The sequence below is a fragment of the Aptenodytes forsteri genome, unplaced genomic scaffold (genome assembly GCF_000699145.1).
Source record: "Aptenodytes forsteri isolate BGI_AS27 unplaced genomic scaffold, ASM69914v1 Scaffold94, whole genome shotgun sequence".
NCBI lineage: Eukaryota > Metazoa > Chordata > Aves > Sphenisciformes > Spheniscidae > Aptenodytes > Aptenodytes forsteri.
In genome coordinates, this window is record NW_008795017.1 from 1,095,290 (window position 1) to 1,116,292 (window position 21,003).

At 37.9% G+C, this 21,003-nt stretch overlaps 1 protein-coding gene across 1 annotated transcript in view; it reads left to right on the forward strand.

Moving 5' to 3' along the window:
* NBAS (neuroblastoma amplified sequence) overlaps positions 1-21,003 on the forward strand; it is a 219,080-nt gene that overhangs the window by 193,111 nt on the left and 4,966 nt on the right. Inside the window, 2 exon segments of the mRNA XM_009275562.2 lie at positions 7,179-7,323; positions 13,805-13,933. Of these exon segments, the coding sequence (XP_009273837.2) occupies positions 7,179-7,323; positions 13,805-13,933 (274 nt within the window).

A 21,003-nucleotide genomic window follows, 5' to 3' on the forward strand; every position in this document is an offset into this window, starting at 1 on the left:
TCTTCTTGAGTCACCTGCCCCTTCTTCCACAAGCGGTAAACTCTCCTTTTTTTCCTGAGTCCCAGCAAGAGCTTCCCGTTCAGCCAGGCCGGTCGTCTTCCCCGCCCGTTCTTCTTACGGCGTACAGGGACTGCCTGCTCCTGTGCCTTTAAGACTTCCTTCTTGAAGAATGTCCAGCCTTCCTGGACCCCTTTGCCCTTCAGGACCGTCTCCCAAGGGACTCTCTCAACCAACGTCCTGAACAGGCCAAAGTCCGCCCTCCGGAAGTCCATGGTTGCGGTTTTGCTGCCCCCCCCTCCTTACTTCACCAAGAAGCGAGAATTCTACCATTTCATGGTCGCTAAGCCCAAGACAGCCTCCGACCACCACATCTCCCACCAGTCCTTCTCTGTTAGTAAACAGCAGGTCGAGCGAGGCACCTCCCCTGGTAGGCTCACTTAGTTAACTCAGGAAGTTATCTTCCACACACTCCAGAAACCTCCTAGACTGTTTCCTCTCTGCTGTGTTGTATTTCCAGCAGATGTCTGGGAAGTTGAAGTCCCCCGGTTTTTCATGTATTTAGCAATAGTTGAGGTCAGAAAGGATCTCTGGAGATGTCTACTCCACCTCCCCTGCTCAAAGCAGGGTCAGCTAGAGCAGGCTGCTCAAGGCCATTGCCTTGAGTTTTGAATATCTCCAAGATTGGAGACTCCACAACAACTACAACAAAGAGGTTTGTCTTACATTTTAGTAAAATGTACTGTGTTTCTATTTGTGCCCATTGCCTCTTGTGCTATCATTGGGCATCGCTGAGAAGAGTCGCTCTTCCTCTTCTCTACTTTCCCCATCAGGTATATGTAATTGATAAAATTCCTCCAAGCCTTCTCTTTTCCAGGCTGAACTAGTCCCAACTCTTTCATCTCTCTCAGCCTCTGCTTGTGGGACAGATACTCCAGTCCCTTCATCATCTTTGTGGCACTTTCCTAGACTCACTTGTATGTGAGTATGCCCATGTCATTTTTGTACTGAGGAGCCCAGAAGTGGACTCGGCACTCCATATGTCTCACCAGTGCTGAGTAGAGGGGAAGGATCACCTCCCTCACCCTGCTGGCAATATTCTTCCTGATGCAACCCAGGATGCTGTTGCCTTTCCTTGCTGCGAGGGTACATTGCTTACTCATGGTCACCTTGTCTATCAGGACCCCAGGTCGTTCTCTGCCAAGCTCCTTTCCAGCTGGTTGGCTCTCAGCCTGTACAAGTGGTTATTCCTTCCCAAATAGGGAGTGGACTTTGGATTTCCCTTTGCTGAGTGTCATGTGGTTGATCTCTGTCCACTCCTCCAGCCTCTTAAGGTACCACTGAATGGCAGCACAAGCATTTGGTGTATCAGCCACCCTCTCCCAGTTTTGTATCATCTGCAAACTTCCTGAAAGCACACTCTGTCTGATGTTCATCCTGGTCCTCAATGAAGATGTTAGAGTATTGGCTTCAGTATAGACCCCTGGGGTCCACCAGTGGTCACTGGTCTCCAACTGGACTTTGTGCTACTGATCACAACCATTTGAGCTTGGCAGTTCAACCAATTTTCAGTCCGCCTCATTCTCCACTTATCTAGCCCATAGTTCATCAGTTTGTCAATGAGGATGTTGTGGGAGACAGTGTCCAAAGCCTTGGTGAATGAATTCAAGGTACATAATGTCAGCTGTCATCCACCAAGCCAGTCATTTCATTGTAGAAGGGTATCAGGTTGGTGAGGCATGATTTCCCCTTTTGAAGTCCGTGCTGACGATTCTCAGTCTACTTCTTGTCCTTCATTTGCTTGTAAATGTTTCCAGGAGGATTTGCTTCATCTTCCCAGGAACTGACGGGAGGCTGACCAGCCTGTGTCTTGAGACTTTATGCTAAGAACAAACCACAAATTTTATCCTGTGATTAGATTTTTTTTAAATTATTATTTATTTAATAATTTCTGTTATTACTGAAACTTCAGTGCCTCTCTTCACTGCTTTAACTTTGCCAGGAGGCTTTGGAGAGCCTTGGAGAAAATTGCCCCCTTCTCTTTCACTAGTAATAGCCACTTACGTTGGTTTCATGGAGAACTACTGACTCTTACCATTCCCAAATGTGATCTACACTGCAGACTCCCAAATAGTTTTCCGAAGCTCCGCACTAAATTCACAGTCATTATCTCCAGGGAAATAAAAAGCAGTTCAGATTTGCCGGGTTTTCTTGAGTTTGCCTGAAACTCTAGACAACCAAAAAATGAAAAAAAAAAAAAAAAATTAGTTAGTGGAGCAAGCAATTGTGTTCATAGTATAGGAAACAATTTTTTTTTTAGGTTTGTTTTTTTGTCTTTTTAAAGAGTGGTGGGCACAGGGCATGGTTGCCACTGTTGTTTCATTCTTCAGTTCTCTCTGCTAGCTTGAAGGGTGGGAAAAATCATCTAGTCTGTTCTATTCCCTGCCTTAGCAGTGTTTTTCCTGGGGAGAAGACAATTGAGGCTGCATCTTGAAAGAAATGACAGAGTTGTAGTTCTCCTTCTGCCTTCTTCCCTCCTTTTTTCTTGGTTCTTTTCTCAGTAGGAATGTTGCATCTCTGGTTTCTTTTATTACTTATTTATTTATTTGAGTAAGTCAATGATTGTTCAGTTTTTCCCTTCCCTACTAAGAGTTATCCCAATAGAAAAATATATCATAGTGGGACATTTTCGCTCCCTGGGGTCTTTCTGTGTCTATATTCCCATTGCTTTCCTTTTATTATTGCTTTTGTTTCCGTTACTAACAATTCTTGCAAGACTGATAATTATTTTATAAATCCTGTGTCAGCAGAAATACTCATTGTGGCTTGAAAGTCCTTTGTAGCTCATTTCTAGTGCTTTCAAAGAACATACGTGATATTTTAATAATAGACAGCATGATCATAGTTATGAGTCCTGTTTGTAAATTATCTTTTCCTCCACTTAGTTGTATTGGCTTAGTCAAATATATTTTGGAGTTCTGGGGGTTTTTTTAGGGTGCTTTGGTTTTTTGTTCTGTTTTTTAACAAGTCTAAAGGACAAGCATTAAGTACTTGTTATAAGCACTTAACCTAAATTTAAATCTAGACCATGTAATTACACATTTTATATAAAACTAAAATGTGTATTTCTTACTTTTGTCTACAGAAATAATATATTTGGTGTGCAGAAATGTTCTCAAATTTTGACTTTCATAATCAGTGTGCTGTTATTAAAATAAATTAGAGTGAACTAAAAACATCTGTCTTAACAGATAATAGCACTCACGAAATGAAGTTCTGTCCTCAGTCCACCCTCAATCCCACCACCTCAAGTATGATTGGTTTTAAAAAGTAAGGTACAGCTCTCTTTAGAATTCCTTGATATGTGACAGGATTAATTTCATAAGCTCTCGTCAAGTAGATAAATTCTCTTGTTATAGTGTGCTGGGAATAGTTTATATTTCTTTTTTATTATTTTGAATTTTATTAATTTGTATTACTTGACTTTGTAAATCCTGGAATTACTCATGTCAGTGAGGAAGCAGAGGCTGTGCTGAAGTAGGAGGCCCAGCAACAATCAAAACAATCTTTGGTACTTTTCGCCTTCTTTATCTGAACCTTCTCTCCTCTCTCTCCCTGTTGTCATTGACGGTCGGTCGCTATCATACGCCCATCTCTGCATCTTTGGGAAGGCTACTGCAAGCGTGCTCTGCTCTGGGGTCTTCTCATCTTCTTGCATTGCTCATTCTTCCCTTTTCTGCCTCTGTTGCCTACTTCCATGTTAACAGCATTCAATTATGCTTACCAGCCTAGGGGTTTTTTTATATGTATGTTCCTGAATTCGTGTTTCTGAAAAACCTACCTTGATGGCTGGGTTGGAGTAAGGAGCAGGAACTGTTTTGTTAGTGAGGTTTGCAACAATCTCTTTTTAAAGCAAGTTGTATTAAGAAATTCTTAAGCAAAGAGGAAAACCGCGAGCAGTTAAGCCAATTGTTTAGCCGTATGTATTAAGATTTTTGTTTAATCTTCACTTATTTTTTCCTCCTCTGCTTCAGAAAAGGGTCGTTGTTGCTAACTGATTGTTTACTGCCAATGTAATGGTATGTGCAGGATCTGGGGAATTTAAGTCTGATTCATCTGAATATTTAGAATTTTGGTTTTCAGCCTAATAGTAAATATCTAATACTTATAATCGAATATAAAGCTAGAAGATACAATTTACATTCTATAAAGGCTCAAAAGGAAGGAGAAGTAAAAGAACTGCAGTTTGGGGGTTTTTTGGTAGCCTTTTTTTTTTTTTTTTTAAAGAATTAAGAATTTTTGTGACCTCTCTGTTAATGGTAAGTCTGTGCTTTTTAATGTTTTTTTGAGTTCTTGTATTTTAAAACACTCCAGTTAGAATAATGCTCATTTATTCATGTGCAAATATGATTCTCTTCATATCATAATATGCCATGTTGACTGTGAGGAAACAGAGGAGGTAGCTTGGTTGTTTCAGTCAGCACTACAAACCATATACTTTCTAAAATTCTATTTTCACACCCTTGTTATGCATGCATGCTTTTCCGTCTAGGTGTCTCATATTCAGATATAATTTTAAGCACTTCATAAAGAAGTTTTTAAAAAAAATGATTGACAGTACTTGAAGCTCTGCAGTCCTTTGGAACTTGCTGCCTACATTCAAAAGGCATTTTTAATATTTATTTTAAATATTGATAAGGTGTTTTGGAACACAAAAAGACCAGCTTTTAGCGACTCAATACCTTAGTTCACCTTTCTTTTTTTAACTTAATCCAAAATTTTCCTCCTTTGGTTCTGGGCAAAAAAAATAATGCATTCATGCTGAGTTTTTGAAATAATGACTTTTTTCACGTTGAGAAATAACTTTTTTTTAACCATAGTTGAACTAAGGTAAAATTCAGGAGAGAAGAAAACTGAATTCTCCCTGTAGGTGTCAGATTTTTGGTTAATTGAATCTTGTTTTTATTTAGAAGTGGCAGATAATGGACAGTTGTTAATAGTTCACACAAGTATTTGAAATAATTATAAGGAATTGTGTTGAGAAAAGCTTTATATATGTAAAGTATATATCTGATACTTTACTTTAAACAAACCTGCACATGGCAAGCCTTGTGGCCTTGCATCTTTCTGATTATTTCCAACTTCTGTGTTTTGTAGTGTGATTTTTGTTTTCTTTTTCTAATGGGAAATTCTTATAGGTTTTCTTAATGTACTCTGGAGGCAGCAGCTATAAAAATGGAAATTCAATATGACTCTCCGTGCCTCTAAGCAAGAGATGGATCACATAGCAGGAGCTATCAATTTAACCAGTGGCCAAGATGGAGTTGCAGGGGTGTTTTCTCCTAACCTTACTGGGGGTTCATAGCTTAAGTGCATCATGTTCTGCTTGTTGAACAAGCTGGCATCTTTGGGTTTGACCTGTCAGGTTGGAAGGAGAGGAGAAGAGAGGAGAGGAGAAGCTCTGCTGTTCCCAGCCAAACATGTGGCAGCTCTGTTTGAGCACAGCTCAGTGCTCAGTGACTGTGACTGATGAAAGGCTCAATTAAGTTGTCAGAAGGAATAAAGATGATGACTTCTATTTAGTTTGCATTCAAAGTTACCCACTTCTAGTATCTCCGTCTGGTTTTCATGTTAGGATATAATGTCAGCTTCATGTGGAGCTGGTTTTATTTGTTTACAGTATATACTTTTGAAAGTGGAAGATGAGCAGGAGAGAGCTTTTATATATGAAATAGTAGATATTGGCGGTTGTCCTCTCCAGAGTTGTCAGACCTATTCCTTGATATATGTCAATCCAACAGACTCTCTTAACGGACTCCATTTACAGTGATATTAATGTGTTACTTTTAACAATAGCTAAATAATATCTTTGAGAAGCAGTGCTTTGACAGCACTTTACTACTCCTTCCCACATGTGCTGGATGAGTATCTTAATTTACACTAAACTGTAAGACCAACCTGCCAGATTCGGTCTTGCTATGATTTTTTTTTTTTCTTTTTTTCCTTCAAGCTAAAATGAAAAGTTTTGCACATCTTTGGGATGCTGATTAATGGCCAAAGAGGTTGATGGGGTGATTTTTAAACCACCTTTTGTGCCCTCCTAAGTTTATGCACAGATGAACATAGTGGTTACATTACTGTGGCTTAATATGATCATGATCTAAGCTGTGATTGTGAATGATTTTAGCCCATTGTAGATGAGAATTGAAATACATTAACTTAATTCACATTAGGAAAATGGCAGTGTGGATGTGTTCCAGTGTTTACCCTTCATGCTATCATTTAAAAGCTCCAGCCTGCTACCCGTTTCTGTCCGCACATCCAGTCCTAGCAAGTACACCTATCTCTAACAAAAGTAGCCAGGCATCTCCATTATCTCTAGCAAATAGCGGCTGTAGGCCAAGAAATGTTCCAGCAACAAAACTTCATAGTAAACATTGCTTTTGCCATCATGTGTGATAAAATTTACTTGTATCTACTGTCTGCCATCTGTTTAAGTCTGACTGTGTAATGGTGACACTGCATAAAGTTTTGAATGGAATGAAAAGAACATTTTAAATACATAAAAAATGTATCTGCATCCATATCTACTAACAGACAAGTACAGATGCATGTACTTTCACTCTCCTACCCTGTTTGGGTGGGCTATAAAAAAAGTTTATTTTAGTTTGTACTTGTTGGACCTGAAAATTAAAATATGAATCTTGGAAATAGTTTCTCCACTCAGAAGCAAGAGACAGATACTTGAGAGACAGATGCTGTTCGAATGTGATCAAAGCAAACAAAATTAGGAATGCTGGATTCTTGTCACCCCTCCCTCAATACCATTCTGCTTGGGAAATTAGCTGGTATAAAGCCAGGAGAAGCTGTTCCTATGCTATTCCAATTTGATCAGTCTTTATCTGGTGCGTGATTCCTCAGGGATTATAACAGCGTGTCATAATTCAGAATACTTTAAGCTTCTTTGTTGCATTGAAAGAATGATGGCATCAGGATAGTAGCTTGTCTCAAAACTTTTTCCTCCGTCTTTCATGAGGTTGTACTTTACTTCACCAAAAAAAAAAAAACAAACCACCCAAGAAACAAACAAAAAAAAAACCCTGACCTCCCCCTGCCTACAGAAAATGGTGGGGGGTGTATATTTATATTCTATATACCTCTCTGTTTTTTTTTCTGGGCAGATCATGCAGAGATGATAATCCCTGGGTGAAACTGGGGACTGTTATGCTACGCAGATGCCAACCCAAGGAAAAGGAGAACACAGGAAATGAAATTTTGAAAATCTGCCGTTCTTTGTATGAGACAAAGCACAAGCTCCCTGTTGAGGTAAGTTTTAACTTTGGGTATCATGGATATGAGTCTCGTTTTGGGGTCCCAACTACAAAAAAGATGTTGCCATACTCGATCAAGTCCTGTGGAGAGCTAACAAGATGATTAGGGGGCTGGAGCACAATAAATGCAGAGAGGCTGAGAGAATTTACTTCATTCTGTCTTAAGAAGAGATGGCTGAGGGAGATCATATTGCTGTCTTTAAATATGCGGATGAGGAAACACATAGAGGAGATGGATCCAGCCTCTTCTCAGAGATGCTCAGTAATAGGACAAGAGGCAATAGAGACAAATTACATCATCAAAAACTCATTACATACAAGGAAAATGTTTTCACCATTCAAGTGGTGAAACATTAGAATAAGTGGATGCCTAGAAGAGACATGGAGTCTCTGTCATTGGAGGTATTCAGAACTTGATTGAATCACGTCATGGGCAATTTGATCTTGTTGGACTTGCTTTGACTGGGGACTAGTTGGATTAGCTGATCTTTAGAGGTCTGTTCTAGTGTAAATTATTCTTTGAAGTATTTATAGAAAGGCTTTAATAGCACGTTGTCATTGACGTTAGTGTGGCAAAAGCTGTTAATTAAATAATCAGTAATTTTCTCACTAATAAATGCGTAAAGATTTAGTGAGGAATCTTTGAAAAATGTGTTGGTGATGAAAAAAACTAATATACAAGTAATTGCTTTGTAATATTTGTGGTGTTCTGTCTTACTTAACTATGTATGCATACTTCAATGCAAGCATCTCAAGTATAAAATTATTGAAGTGTTTTGTACGTAAACATTGTATACTAATGAAGACAGATTTGAGAAATGCTTAATAAACTTCACACAACTTTAGAGTAGTCGTGCATATTTTTAGTAGGCTGATTTATCCCTTAATCATCTTCACGCAATCACAGTCTGTTATAGAAAACAGCTCATGTTCAGACTAGAAGCAGAATAGAAACAACACGTTCTGTTTAAAATACAGACAGGTGGAGCGTGTTTTTTTTTAAAATAGTCAGACTGATTTGAGTCAAGTTCAAAATCTATGTAAAATGTGGTTCTAGAAGGTGTCAGTAAGCTGATACGATAAATACATTTATTCATTCATTCATTCCACCACAAATTTTGGTGGAAGGCAGGTCTCCCTATCCCTGGGACTGGCGTAAGTATATGTAGCTTTTCTTTGCAAGGCGTTGAATGGCACATCATATCTTGTAAACTCATGATCTTACTCATGCACAGGAGTAGTCAAACTTTGTCAAAGTAGAATATTCTAACTCACCTCAGTGAACGAGGAAGACAAAGGCCACCAAGGGTCACTGTCATACAGCAGTCAGTTCACCAAGAGTTCTGCTCAAGAATGGGTCATGGTTTGCTCGACTCTCTTAATTGAGTAAACTTTTTCTTGAATTCCGTAACAAGTCCTTATTTATACACAGTTTTGGTATTGGTTGGCAGCTTTGGCTGGAGGTGCCTGCCTTTTTTAATGGTATAGGATGTTGGAAGAGCCCTCTGTGTAGCAATAGGCGTGAATATACAGATACGGTATGAAGATATTCTGGTCCTCAAACATAAAATAGCTTTGGCAATGTAAAATACCTTTTTTTATGACTAGAATGCTGTACAGCAACAGGAGTTGCACTAAAATGTGTAATTGCACAGTTTCCTACAAACACAGGCTATATTGCATTAAGTCTCTACATGGGAAAAGGGGGAATGACATGGATAAATTTAAGTAACTTATTTGTATGCACGGCTATGGTACTTAAGTGCACAAATTAGAGAGCTGAGATCTCATGGCTGAATAAGATGAAAAGCTGATAACTGACAATTAACCTGTTTAGATGACTTCACATTTCAAGAAATACACTGATTAAGAAGACAGACCTAGAATGATGGAATTAAAAACTGAGAGATCAATTTATCACTATGAATAACATTTGCCATTCTGAAGTCCAAAGGTTGTGATGGAAAAAACCATTTAAATTCAAGTCATGATGGTCTAGAAGTTAGGAAAACTGTTTCTTTGGATGTAATCAGAAAGGTTTCTCTCTTCCTTTATTCCACCTCCTGCCGGTCTTTCTAGTTTTTTACAGCCAAGTTCTTTTTTAATGTCTTTTGGGGAGTTGCATAGCTTTAATTTTTATTATGTGTATGTGTGTGTGTGGTTTTTTTAATTTGCATTATTCAGTGGATAGATTTTTCCATTCCTTTTAGTTGAAATAAGCATTGTTTTATTTGCTTGAAATGCACATGTGTTTGGACTGTCTGACATACCCTGCACTGCGTGATTACTCTCTTTAGAAAGGGGCAAATCCTTCTCCCCCCAGTAAGTGTTAAAGTGTGACTCCTCTGAATATCTCATGTTTTTCTATCAACCTATGGGTCACTGTGTCAGTTAACATAAACACCTAAATGGGAGAATGCATCTAGTCTCTTATCTGTAATCACCCTGGGTCCTAGTGGCAATAAGATGCTTATCTCCTAGAATAATATAGCAGCCAGTTGTTCTCCTTTTTTCTATTTCTGTAGCTAGTTGTTCCCATTTTTTATATATAAGTTTACATTGTATGTTTTTCTTCATTCACAGTTGTCTCTGATTTTTTTGTTCAGGTAATTTTGAATTTAAATGCTGCCCTTTGGTCTGCTTTCAGCCTCTCCAGACACAATACTGTTTGTACTCATTATCCAGCCCTTCAAGCCACCCATGAAAATCCTGAATAATACTGGACCCAAAACAGACTCCTATGAAATCCATTTTATATGCCTCACTGGTGTTACAGTGAACCATTGATAGCTGCATAACTAGATAGAAGACAAAAGTTATCTTACAAAAGTTTCAGCTAAGTCCAGATTTTGATTACCTCTCACAGGTAACATCATACCCCCTCTAAACGCAGCCTCTCACCACGGGCAGGCAGACGCTCAAATGCTTTCGAGTGCTTATTGCAGAAAAGAAAGCCGCTTGTGTTGCTTTGAGAAGTGCTGTGGGTGGTGGCTTGCTGCTTAGGGTTGGATTTCCAGTTGCTGTCCAGAGCAGCCATGCAGTCATTTGTGGCAGACGTACGAGGAGGTGTTTGTACTATTTGGACAGTCTGCTTGGCAAGCTGTCCTGTTCCTTCCTGTGGGAAAAGGGATGGAGGCCACTCCAAGGGTTTGCAAGTTGGGCCACGCTATCCTACACCTTATTTCCCTGGTGCCTCTGACAGTGTTTCGTGTCACATTTTCAGTGTTGCTAAACTTAAAGTATGCTGTAGTGATGGCCTTATTCTTAACTACAGAACCTGTTGCAGGGGCCTTTAGGAACATATTTCTGTACAATGTTTTTGTTTATTTTTTCATTGTATGTTTTCATGGACTGGGAGTGTCTGATAGGGCCATAATACTTTTCCCCTTGCGTGCCTGCTTGCTTCCATATCTAAAAGACAGACTGTATTTCTCTTTTCCAGTCTGCTGTAACCTGTCATGTTCTCAAGGGTGATGTCTTGTTAACTTGATTTATTATTTCTTTAGGTGGTTTTGGGCTGAATTTTTCAGCCCCAGAAACATCTTTTTTTTTATTTGAGACTGAATTTTCAGTGCTGAAGTCTCACCTATTATTATTGTCAACTGTTAATTGCTTATTTGACTGACGACATCTAATAAGAATTAAAGCAAAAAAGATATTTAACACTTTGCTTTTCTTGGCTTTTTGTTACTGACTTTTTCATATCAGTATGTCATTTATCATGATGATGTATCATAAGTGTACCAGGAAAACAGAGGCAGTGCAGTCTTACTTTATAAAAGATATCAAGTGAAGAAGAGTGGATAAGAAGTACCCTTCTCCATAAACCACTAGTGAGACTGGCATTAAAATAAAACACCCTGTTAGTATAGCTGCATTTTAAGAGGACGCTGAAAAATGAGAGGCAAAAGAGACAACCTGCAAAAATCAGTGCATGGTGAAAATACCTTGAAGTAGAAGACTGAAGGAGTGCAGTGTATTAGCTTATCAGCGATCGAGAGGCAATTGATTTTATTCTGCAGATATTTTTAGGTGGAACAGAAGCTAATAAAACTTTCTTGTTTTACAAAGAAAGGCGTAACAAGAACCAATTGAGTTTAATTTACACTATTTCAGTTTTTAGCATAAGGCATGATATTTTGACAGTAAGTAGAATGAATTGTTGGAATGTATACTTCTCCTTCAAGAGAGATGATGGATTTTGTAGGTAAGACTGGATATATCTGCTAGACAATCAGGCACAAAGTTAATCAAGTCATCTGACTGGTACCTACCTGAAATCTAATGACATTTGGCTTCAAAATCTGCTAGCGTAAGATAAACAGAAGTTGATTGGATAGCTAAGCATGTGTTTTCTTATGTGGAGGCCTTTATGCCTCTGTGATGAACAAAGCAGATTGTGTTAGAACATGTCCCATTAGAATGTGTAGCCAGTACTAGAGTATAATTGTGAAGCATCTAAGAAGAAAACAAAATGCTGGCATATCATCGGAGTTAAATGTTATTGCTTTGAAAATAGCGATGTTAATATCTGTATTACTACATTTGCTTGCTGAGAGATAAAGTTTTTCTTTATTTTAAAGCGGCTGAGACAGCAAACTCTTATTCAACATCTGCATCTTTTCTCTCCCTGCCCTGTTGCTTTAAAAATGTGCAGTACCTAGTTACATTTTACAATTTGCTTAGTTTCCTTTTCTTCCTCTCACAACCCCAAAATATGATTTGAGGTTCTTTTAGAGAGGCTTTTTATAATATGGGTTATTTCTTATGACGCTTCTCCGTTTAGTTTTGAGACGCTTTCGGACAGAAAAAGCAAGCATGGTAAAATTGCTGTTTTGTTCAGGTTATGTATCTTATGACTCTCAGAATTTATTTTTCTGAACATAAGCTGCATTTATTGCCGTGGATACACCTTTTCAGGAAAAGGAGACAGGTAGTGTGAATCTCTAACTTTGCATTCATTAAGTTTGCTAGTATAGCAGGCATACTGCTCAAAAGAAATACAATGGAATATGAAACTATCAGAAGTTTAATAAGCATACGACTGATCAGGCAAAGCTTAACGTTTTTATTTAATCTTCTTATTCCTTGATCCTATATCATATCCTTCACCGAAAACATCATCAGTAGCAGTACAGAATACAAATTTAGAGGAACAAGTCTGGGCAAGAGAACAAGCCTTGCCTCAGTGACTCAGAGCTCAGTGTGATAGAATATATCCTTCTAGGCAGTGTTTCTTGAAGGTATAAATTTAGAAAAGACTGAGCAACATGCAGCCAGAGAGGTCCCTGTGCCAAGCAAGGCCGGGTGTCTCTGCAGTACGTTACAGTTGGAGCATTTAACATCTGTCCATCTTCAAATAGTTTTTAGGCTTTTAGGTTCACAGCTACTAAAACCGTGTTGCTAAAAGTGCGGTTACATTTTGGTCATCAAATTGTTACACTTGTCATTAAACTTCAAAAGACGTAAAAAATAGATGATTTGCATTCTCTCAATATTTAGCTGATGAGCTCCTTCGACAATTGCTCTTTAAATGTTGGAGTGAAACAGAGAGCACCTCTAAGACTTGGATACCATTTTCAAGGTGACTATCATACAATACACAGAGCACTTAGTGAAAGTTGTCCTGGAATATGGGACATCTTTGACGGGCCTCATTGGGAAGTGGTTGTGGCAAATGACCAAAATTCTTGGAAATGACAAAAAGGGAAAGGGAAGTTACAATTTGATTTATAACGTAATTTGTTAGTTGAAATACTTTTTGATGTATAAATGAATAAATCACTGCAATGTTGAAGAAAAACAAAACCACAAGTTACACGTAGGAGATTTAGAAATGCACAGTAGGTTTGTTGTTTGTTTATTTTTAAGATATTTCTCTGGCCACCCTCTTCTTGCAGAAGATTTATGACCCTAAATTTGTGCTATATTATAAAATATGAGAAATTAGATAAATGAGAAGTTAATTTTGTAAACTTTAATTGTGTATTAAAATTTGTATAAAATTTGAAAAGATTTTGCAACAGAGCTTTATAATGTCGAACTCTGGTATGTACTGTTATTTCCGCTTTATTTTGTTCCACTTTTATGATTGCAATAATTGAGTTACAGAAGTGTCACGGGTGTCTGTTAAGTTTCTTCCTGTGCTTTGCAGCATTTCAGTAAGCACAAATATATTAGTCCACAGAGAGCTGTGATTGCTCTGTTGATCTTTGAGTAAAACTCCGGGTTGTAATGGTGACTCAGAACCTGCCTTGTCTTAATATAACAAACATTGCACTTATAACCCTGTATTCCACTTTTTTTTTTAATTTGTCCTTTCAAGTTTCCGAAGAGTTATTTCCAACAGGGTGTTCATTTGTTTTAACAGTTTGTTTTCATTTTGCATTTGACATAGAGTTTTCATAAATTTTAGTGTGGATGATGATGTTAGTATCTCTAGAGATCTCACCGAATGAGTTTACTTTTATTTTCAGTGTATAAAAGAATTATGTTTGCTGCTGCTTAACCAGTCCATCCTGCTGCCATCCCTGAAACTGCTGGTAGAAAGCAAAGATCAAGATCTTCACGCTGTAGCACTGGAGCAGATAACAGCTGTTGCTAAGGTATGCGCGGTTGACTTAACCACCTTTCAGAGTTTGAGGTAGTAAATTAGCTCTTTTATCTTCATATAGTAAGCAGAGACTATTGAGACCCTTATCGTTATTAAGATTTTCCACAGCTATTGTGTCCACAGTGAGCAGTAACTCAGGGCTAGTAAGATCTTTTATATATTCTTGAGGTGATTAAAACTCATAGCACTTTCTTTAAATTATCTAGTATGCTATTTTAAGTCAGAGTGGTGGAACAGAAACTATTCTGTTATATTAAGTAGATTGTTTTCTCTGTGTTCGTATTGTACCACTTTGGGGGTTTTTTAAGTGATAATAGTACATAAGATGAGTTAGCTTGTTTCTGACAAACTTGGCAGTCTGTTCATATACATGTGGAGAGCTGTTACATCACTGGTTTTGTTGTAGAAAGGTTAAAATGCAAGATGGTGTGTTTGAGGACTTTCATGCAATTCTAAACAGGTTTTATTTGATACTGCAGCAAAGTTTCTGGAGAAAAAACCCAAAATACTGTCTTTTTTTGGACAAGAACGGAAAGACATTACTGGATATTTTTCAATTCTTACATAAAGTTACATTACTCTTTTTTTTCCCCTGTGTATTTGCTTCTCAGTTAAGAAGGAACACCTAAAAAGATGAAAGCTAGTCTCCTAGACAAAAGCATTATATTATCTTTTATCTTTTTTTTCTGAAAACTGAGGTGGGTTTAAAACTTCTTCAAGCTCTTAATTGAACTTGTGCATGTACAACCTGACTTTCCTGGATTTTGTTAGCTATGGTCTACGATCTAGCACTCTACCACAAAAGAGAAGGGAGGTATTGTCTCAGACCTTTATATGAAAGGGAATGGCTTTCCTGTCTGACTGCGCTGAACGTTTCCAGAATTACAATATTTACGTAGGAAAACCACATCTCTAATATTTCCAAATTCTGCACCATATCTTAGGGAGCTCTTGGTTGTGTATTACAATATAAAATAATAATTGATGGTAGATTTCCCGTATGCTACTTCAAAATGAAACTGTCCATATGGAAACAGAAATGGAACTGTGTATATCTTCTTAAAATAAGCATCCACAAAACACGAGAGCTTTTAAAAATGTGATTTGTAGAATTCAGACTGAAATTATAACTTTTTTTTGGAGACACACAAAGTGGGCGAACATTCCCCCATTTCTTCAGGAGCCTTCTAGGACAGGCCCTCTGCTCTAGTTACATTAATTGCAACAAATTTTTCAGATTCCTTGGTTGCAACAAATGGTGCAATCCTATCCCCTACTTTCACACCATCCTCTGTTCCCTAGAAAAGATGTTCTGCATCCTGCTCTTCCCAGGATTCTCCCTTAAGTCTCTCCTCCTCACTTAATCCCCCTCATGTGCTGAGTCTTTCCTTCTTATGCTGCACATTGTATTCCAGAAGCTTTCTCTTTTTGCATCCACTGGAAAGCTTGAGAAAGGATTTATCTCCTTCCCCTTCAGGAGGACTCCAGAACACAGCAGTAAAGACCAGTCAGAGAAGCAATAGATCTGGAAGCGTAGGCTCCATCTCAGATGTTGCTAATTTTCCTTCAAAGGGACTTAGTTACCAAAATGGATGAAGCACCAGCTTTTTTAACCTGTTCTCTATGAACATTTAAAATGGTTGCGTGGAAGGTGGCAGGGCATACGATATGTAATACATATCTGCTTGTATCAAAATTCCAATGTCATAGTTAGCATCCAGTATGAATTTGGAGTATTTCCTAGTTGAGTTTGGCATTCTAAGCAAAGAACCACAGGTTTTTATGAAGGTGTTCCTGTTCCCTTTTCCTTCCACAAATAAACCACAAATTTTCTGAATTTTCCACAAAATGTAATTTTATAAATATTAACCACTAAAACAATAGTAGATTATCTTAATAGTTTTCTTTTATCACCTGCAATTTTCGGTTTTGTGTCTGCAAAGCAAGGCTGTTTTGTAACTGTTTTTAAACAAGATGATCTCATAGAAAAGCAATCGGAGATCTGATATATGCATGCACTTTCTCATCTATATGTTCGTATTAACCTTTTAAAATAGACTTTTTTGTTAACAGATGAAAGCTGCTGCGTAAGTGACTAGCTCTGAAGCTTGCCAGCAGGAATTTGTATCGGAGTATATTTTATTTAACTATTTTTAAAGCACAATGCTGTGCAGTAGCACTTTGTGAATGGCTGCTAATTGTATTGCTCTCTTAACTGGCCTTTTCTTTCTAGTGTGCGATGGCTTTCAATTTTCTACACTCTAGGTTGATTACATAATATTGAAGTTTTAGGGCCAGGAAACATATTATCATCTTACTAATATAAAGCACTTTGTACACCTGTGCATGCCTAAAATAATAATCTTTTTGGCCTTCTTATGCAGGAGGCAGCTTGATAAGCTGTTTCTAGTTTTTCCTTCTAAGTTCAATATTCATTTGAGCACATAGTTCTGTAAGAGTGCTGCATAACCTAGAAATTTCAAAGCATTTAGCTTTGGTCTAATGTTTCGTTTTAAGTCAATGAAAATTTAACTATTGGCTTCATTACATCAGGCATGGAGTTTATCCAGTACCTTCAACGTGACATTCCACTGCCAGTGTTAGAAAAGCAACTAGTGCAGAAGAGTGCCATGCTAAATTTAAAAGCTGTTCTTCTATTGTTTAGAAAGGATCTCTTACTCCTTGTTTTATATGCATCTCTTATGATTATATTAGTTGGTGTTGTACTGAAAGTGCATATATTGCTTAGCTATGTCAATGTTGTTTATTCAGTATAATTTTGTATGTGTACTTTTTGCTTTTTAAAAACAGTATTCGGACTGTTAATGCTTTTTGTAGAATTCTTAATGAATTTTTCATAGGAAGCCCATTTCTGCTTACATTAAACAGGAAAAGGACAAATAACATCTGGCAAAGGGAAATCATAGCTATTGATTCCCTGACATAGTGCTAACACAGCTCACAAACATAGCTGTGAGAAAAATACAGCACTTGCTTGCTGATACGATGTATTAGTTAGCCATTTGTTGTATGTTGCTGACAGCTTTATGGATGTTTACAGTTAAGGATGATGCTGAAGTGCTGATACTAGGAATTGTATAGCTTTTGCCTGTAATAAAACAACCAAGATTTTGTGTAAGCTTTTTTGAAATTGCAGACCTCTCTTTTTATTGTGTATCTTTTTATAAACTGCCACTTGTCTTTTCTGGGTAACAGAAATAACTATTCTTACTCTGTGTTGCGTGGTGTGTGAATAATTTTAAAAATCAGTTTACTTAAATAAGCCTATTATTGCCAATAGGGCTCAGAGTTTGCCTTAAGAGTCAGATTTGAGAATGGTTTCAGTGTTGTCTGTTCACTTGGTTATCTTTCCAAGATTAAGACTGATTTTTATACTTCTGACAGAGCAAGTAAATATTCTATTACCTGTTGGTAGTTACATAGTTTAAACAGCCAACAAATGGGAGTTAATATAATCAGTGCAAATACTTCTTCAACCAAAGCTTTAATAGAAACTAGAACTAGAAAATGCTTTTAGTTAATCTAAAATAATACCTTAGCTCAGTTTACATAATATACTTTCAATGATGAAGTACTGAGACTACCTTTGCAACATGATTTATTGAAATATGTATATATGAAGAATCATGAAGAATGTGTGAAATAATGGAATTTCCAGTTGTCTGCAATGTCTTATGCCATTTATGGCTATTTACTTGGTGTGGCTTACCTTTTAAAAGAAATCTTGTTAAATTATGTTTATATAAGCTAACAGTGATTAAAGTAAAATATCTCTCTCTAGTTTAGTTTTCTAGGGTTTTTTAATATCTCTTTGTTTTCTTCTTCCCTTATTTTTTTGTCCTATAGCTATAGACTCCATTCAAGAATAAAATGAAAAGCATTTTTATCTCCAGTAGTAGTGGAGAGCTAATACTCTGGGAAATAGCAGGTTCAGTTCTTTTCTGCTGTTACATCAGCAGCAGCTCTTATCTTTCCATTAGTATCCGTATTTCATAACAGATGGACATTATAATGCATAAGTTATGGATGAAATATTGCCTATTGCTAATACCAGAACCTCTAGACACCTGCACAAACAACACTGACAGGGAATTGCCCAGACTCTGACTTGCCCTTTAGTTAGGCAAAAGATACCACCTGACCTGCTCTTGCCTATCCGAAATTCTCACTACAGGAGATTCCCCCAGCCCCCCTGCCCCCTCGATACACTGCATCATAGCAAGTACAGGTACAATGTCCATGTAGGCTGTATTAGCAACCAGAAAAAATACTGGATGCTGATATAAGATGTGTCCTTGGTCTTGGAGGGTGGATCTACAAAATTCTTGATTCATGGTTGCATGGATTTGTGGAGGCCTCAGTGATTTACCAGTAAAGCCTTCTAGATGCCTCAAGTTCCTCTTCTGAGTACATCAGAAGAGGTGCCACCTGTGGCAAAGCTGATCTTCACCCACCTATTTCACACACAATCTTTTGCAAAACTTGCAGGCTCCCTTTCTCTGCTTGCCCAGGGGACCCGCTCCCTTGGTAGAGCTGAGTGCCTCAAGCCTGAGCCCCTTTGCAGGTCGTAACATTAGTGTGCTGATGGCAAAGCCTCAGGCATCCATGCTTAACCCTTACTACTTACGCACTGACAGCGCTGAGTTCAGCGTAAGACACAAACTGCCATTCTGATTCAGAAATACAGCAGTCAGCGTAGGGGTGAATACAGGTTGTACAACTGCTTCGTGTTTGGATCATTTCCCAAGGGCGTTAGGGAAACAGCTTGAATCCCATGTCCTCTCTAAGAGCAGCACTTAGTAGTCTGGGATAAGACTCCTACCCATCCTGCTGAAGATGTGCAGAAAGAGTGGATACATGGATACAGAGTGCAAGTGGGTCCTCACTTCTGTACGTCTTGAGGGGAACCTTGCTGAGATGTGGTTTTCCATCTGTAGATACAGATCCATTTATAAATTCCGCATTAAAGAGACATTTGATAAAATGCACAAGCCCTGTTTGAAGCAGAGTGCTGTAGCACTGCTTCAGTGGAAATTCTGAGTGCATCTGTTGCAATTCTGTTTCTATTCTGTCTCACTTTCTAGATGAATATGCATGTGTCTAGCAGGGAAAGGTATTGATCATCACAGTCTCAAGGAGTGAGCTAGTCATCAGAGATACCACTTGAATGCCTACATCCTGAAAGTAGGTTTCAGCCTATACCTAAATATGTATGTAAGTCAAGAAAAAAGAGTCAGGATTTCCTCTTCTTAGCATAATTATCCCCATTAATTCTTTTAGTTGTACATGTGCACATTGTGTGTGGGCACCACACTAAATCTGCACTGTCAAATCTTACTGAAGGAGAGATGAATATGAAAAAGTATTCTCCCATTTAAGCCTTCCAGAAGTAGCAGGTTTTACGCTAATGAAAAACTTAGCACCCTCAACATGGAAGTCTAGGTAGGCATAATGGCTTTTCTCCATTGTATATACTCCGAGTTTGTTGTCACTGTGGTTTATAGTGTATTCACATGTTCACACAATATGGAAAGTTGCTGTGTATTCATTTGTGCAGAAGATATCTGCACCTCTGAGACTTGCTTAAACTGCAGTCAGCTGCATCCTGTATCACTGGAACAGTGTTTCTGGGATCAGCGATAAACTTTGCTGGAACCAGTGTTTTAAGACTTAGTTAGGATCTTGGGATAGTAAGGGCTCTGCATATGCAGGCAGATCAGAAGTGACTCATTAATAAGATCCTACCTTTCCTGTCTGCCCAGAAGCAGCAGCTTTTTAAAACTGGGATGGTAAGGTTGCTTTTTAGTAATTATCTTAATCGGTTTTTACTCTCTTGTTTACAAGTCTTGTCAAAAGAGTGATTTTGAAAAAGAAAATATAATGCCATTTAGAGAGTCTGTTATTACTGTAGGATAATATTTGGTATGCATGCTAGAAGTATATACTTGCAGCCAATCTGTACTAATTTAAACAACGTTTCAAATATGATTGAAATCATTGACAAACAAAAATAACCCTTAAGGTTGTTTTGAATTAATATTTTTAAAAGGTAAAATTTTGAGGATCAAAAGTCCATCTGGAACAGTATCCTGGCTCCAACAGAGGGAAGAATTACAAGTCTAGCCAAGAGTAAGAATAGGGCAAATATATAGGCTCTTTTTCTGAGATACTGCTCTCCCAACTTCCAGTCATTTTCAGCTGTATGTATTTGTGTACTAAGTAACTGCTGGTGGTTTTCTTCCTCCATTTTGTCCGGTTTTTCTCCTTAAACTTGAATGAGCTTTTACATTCTGCAGTATGATTTGCCAAAGAGTTCAACAGTGTAAAAAGCAACTTTCCTTTTATTTACTCTGAATCTGATCCTACTAGAGTCATTTGATGCTTCTTAATTATTTTTTAATGACAGAATGTGTTTAATCAATCCCTGTATACTCTAATGATGTTGCTGTCTGCTCTATACCCTCTAAGCTGCCTTTTTTATAGATTGGGGAGTCCTAGTTTTGCTGAGTCATTTCTTGTACAGGAACCATATTATACTCTCTCTGGTGTATTTTTACTTTTAAGTATATGCTTTGTGTGTTTACCTTTATATTGTTTTAGTAATTTTTTGCTTTAATGCTTGTTACAGCTTATACACTGAGCAGCGATGCTTAAATAAAACTGTTAATTAAGGTTTTGAAATATACATTAATTTATTAGAATAGAATAGACTATTTCAGTTGGAAGGGACCTACAATGATCATCTAGTCCAACTGCCTGACCACTCCAGGGCTGACCAAAAGTTAAAGCATGTTATTAAGGGCATTGTCCAAATGCCTCTTAAACACTGACAGGATTGGGGTATCAACCACCTCTCTAGGAAGCCTGTTCCAGTGTTTGACCACCCTCTCAGTAAAGAAATGCTTCCTAATGTCCAGTCTAAACCTCCCCTGGCACAACTTTGAACATTCCCACGCATCCTATCACTGGATACCAGGGAGAAGACACCAGCACCTCCCTCTCCACTTCCCCTCCTCAGGAAGCTGTAGAGAACAATGAGGT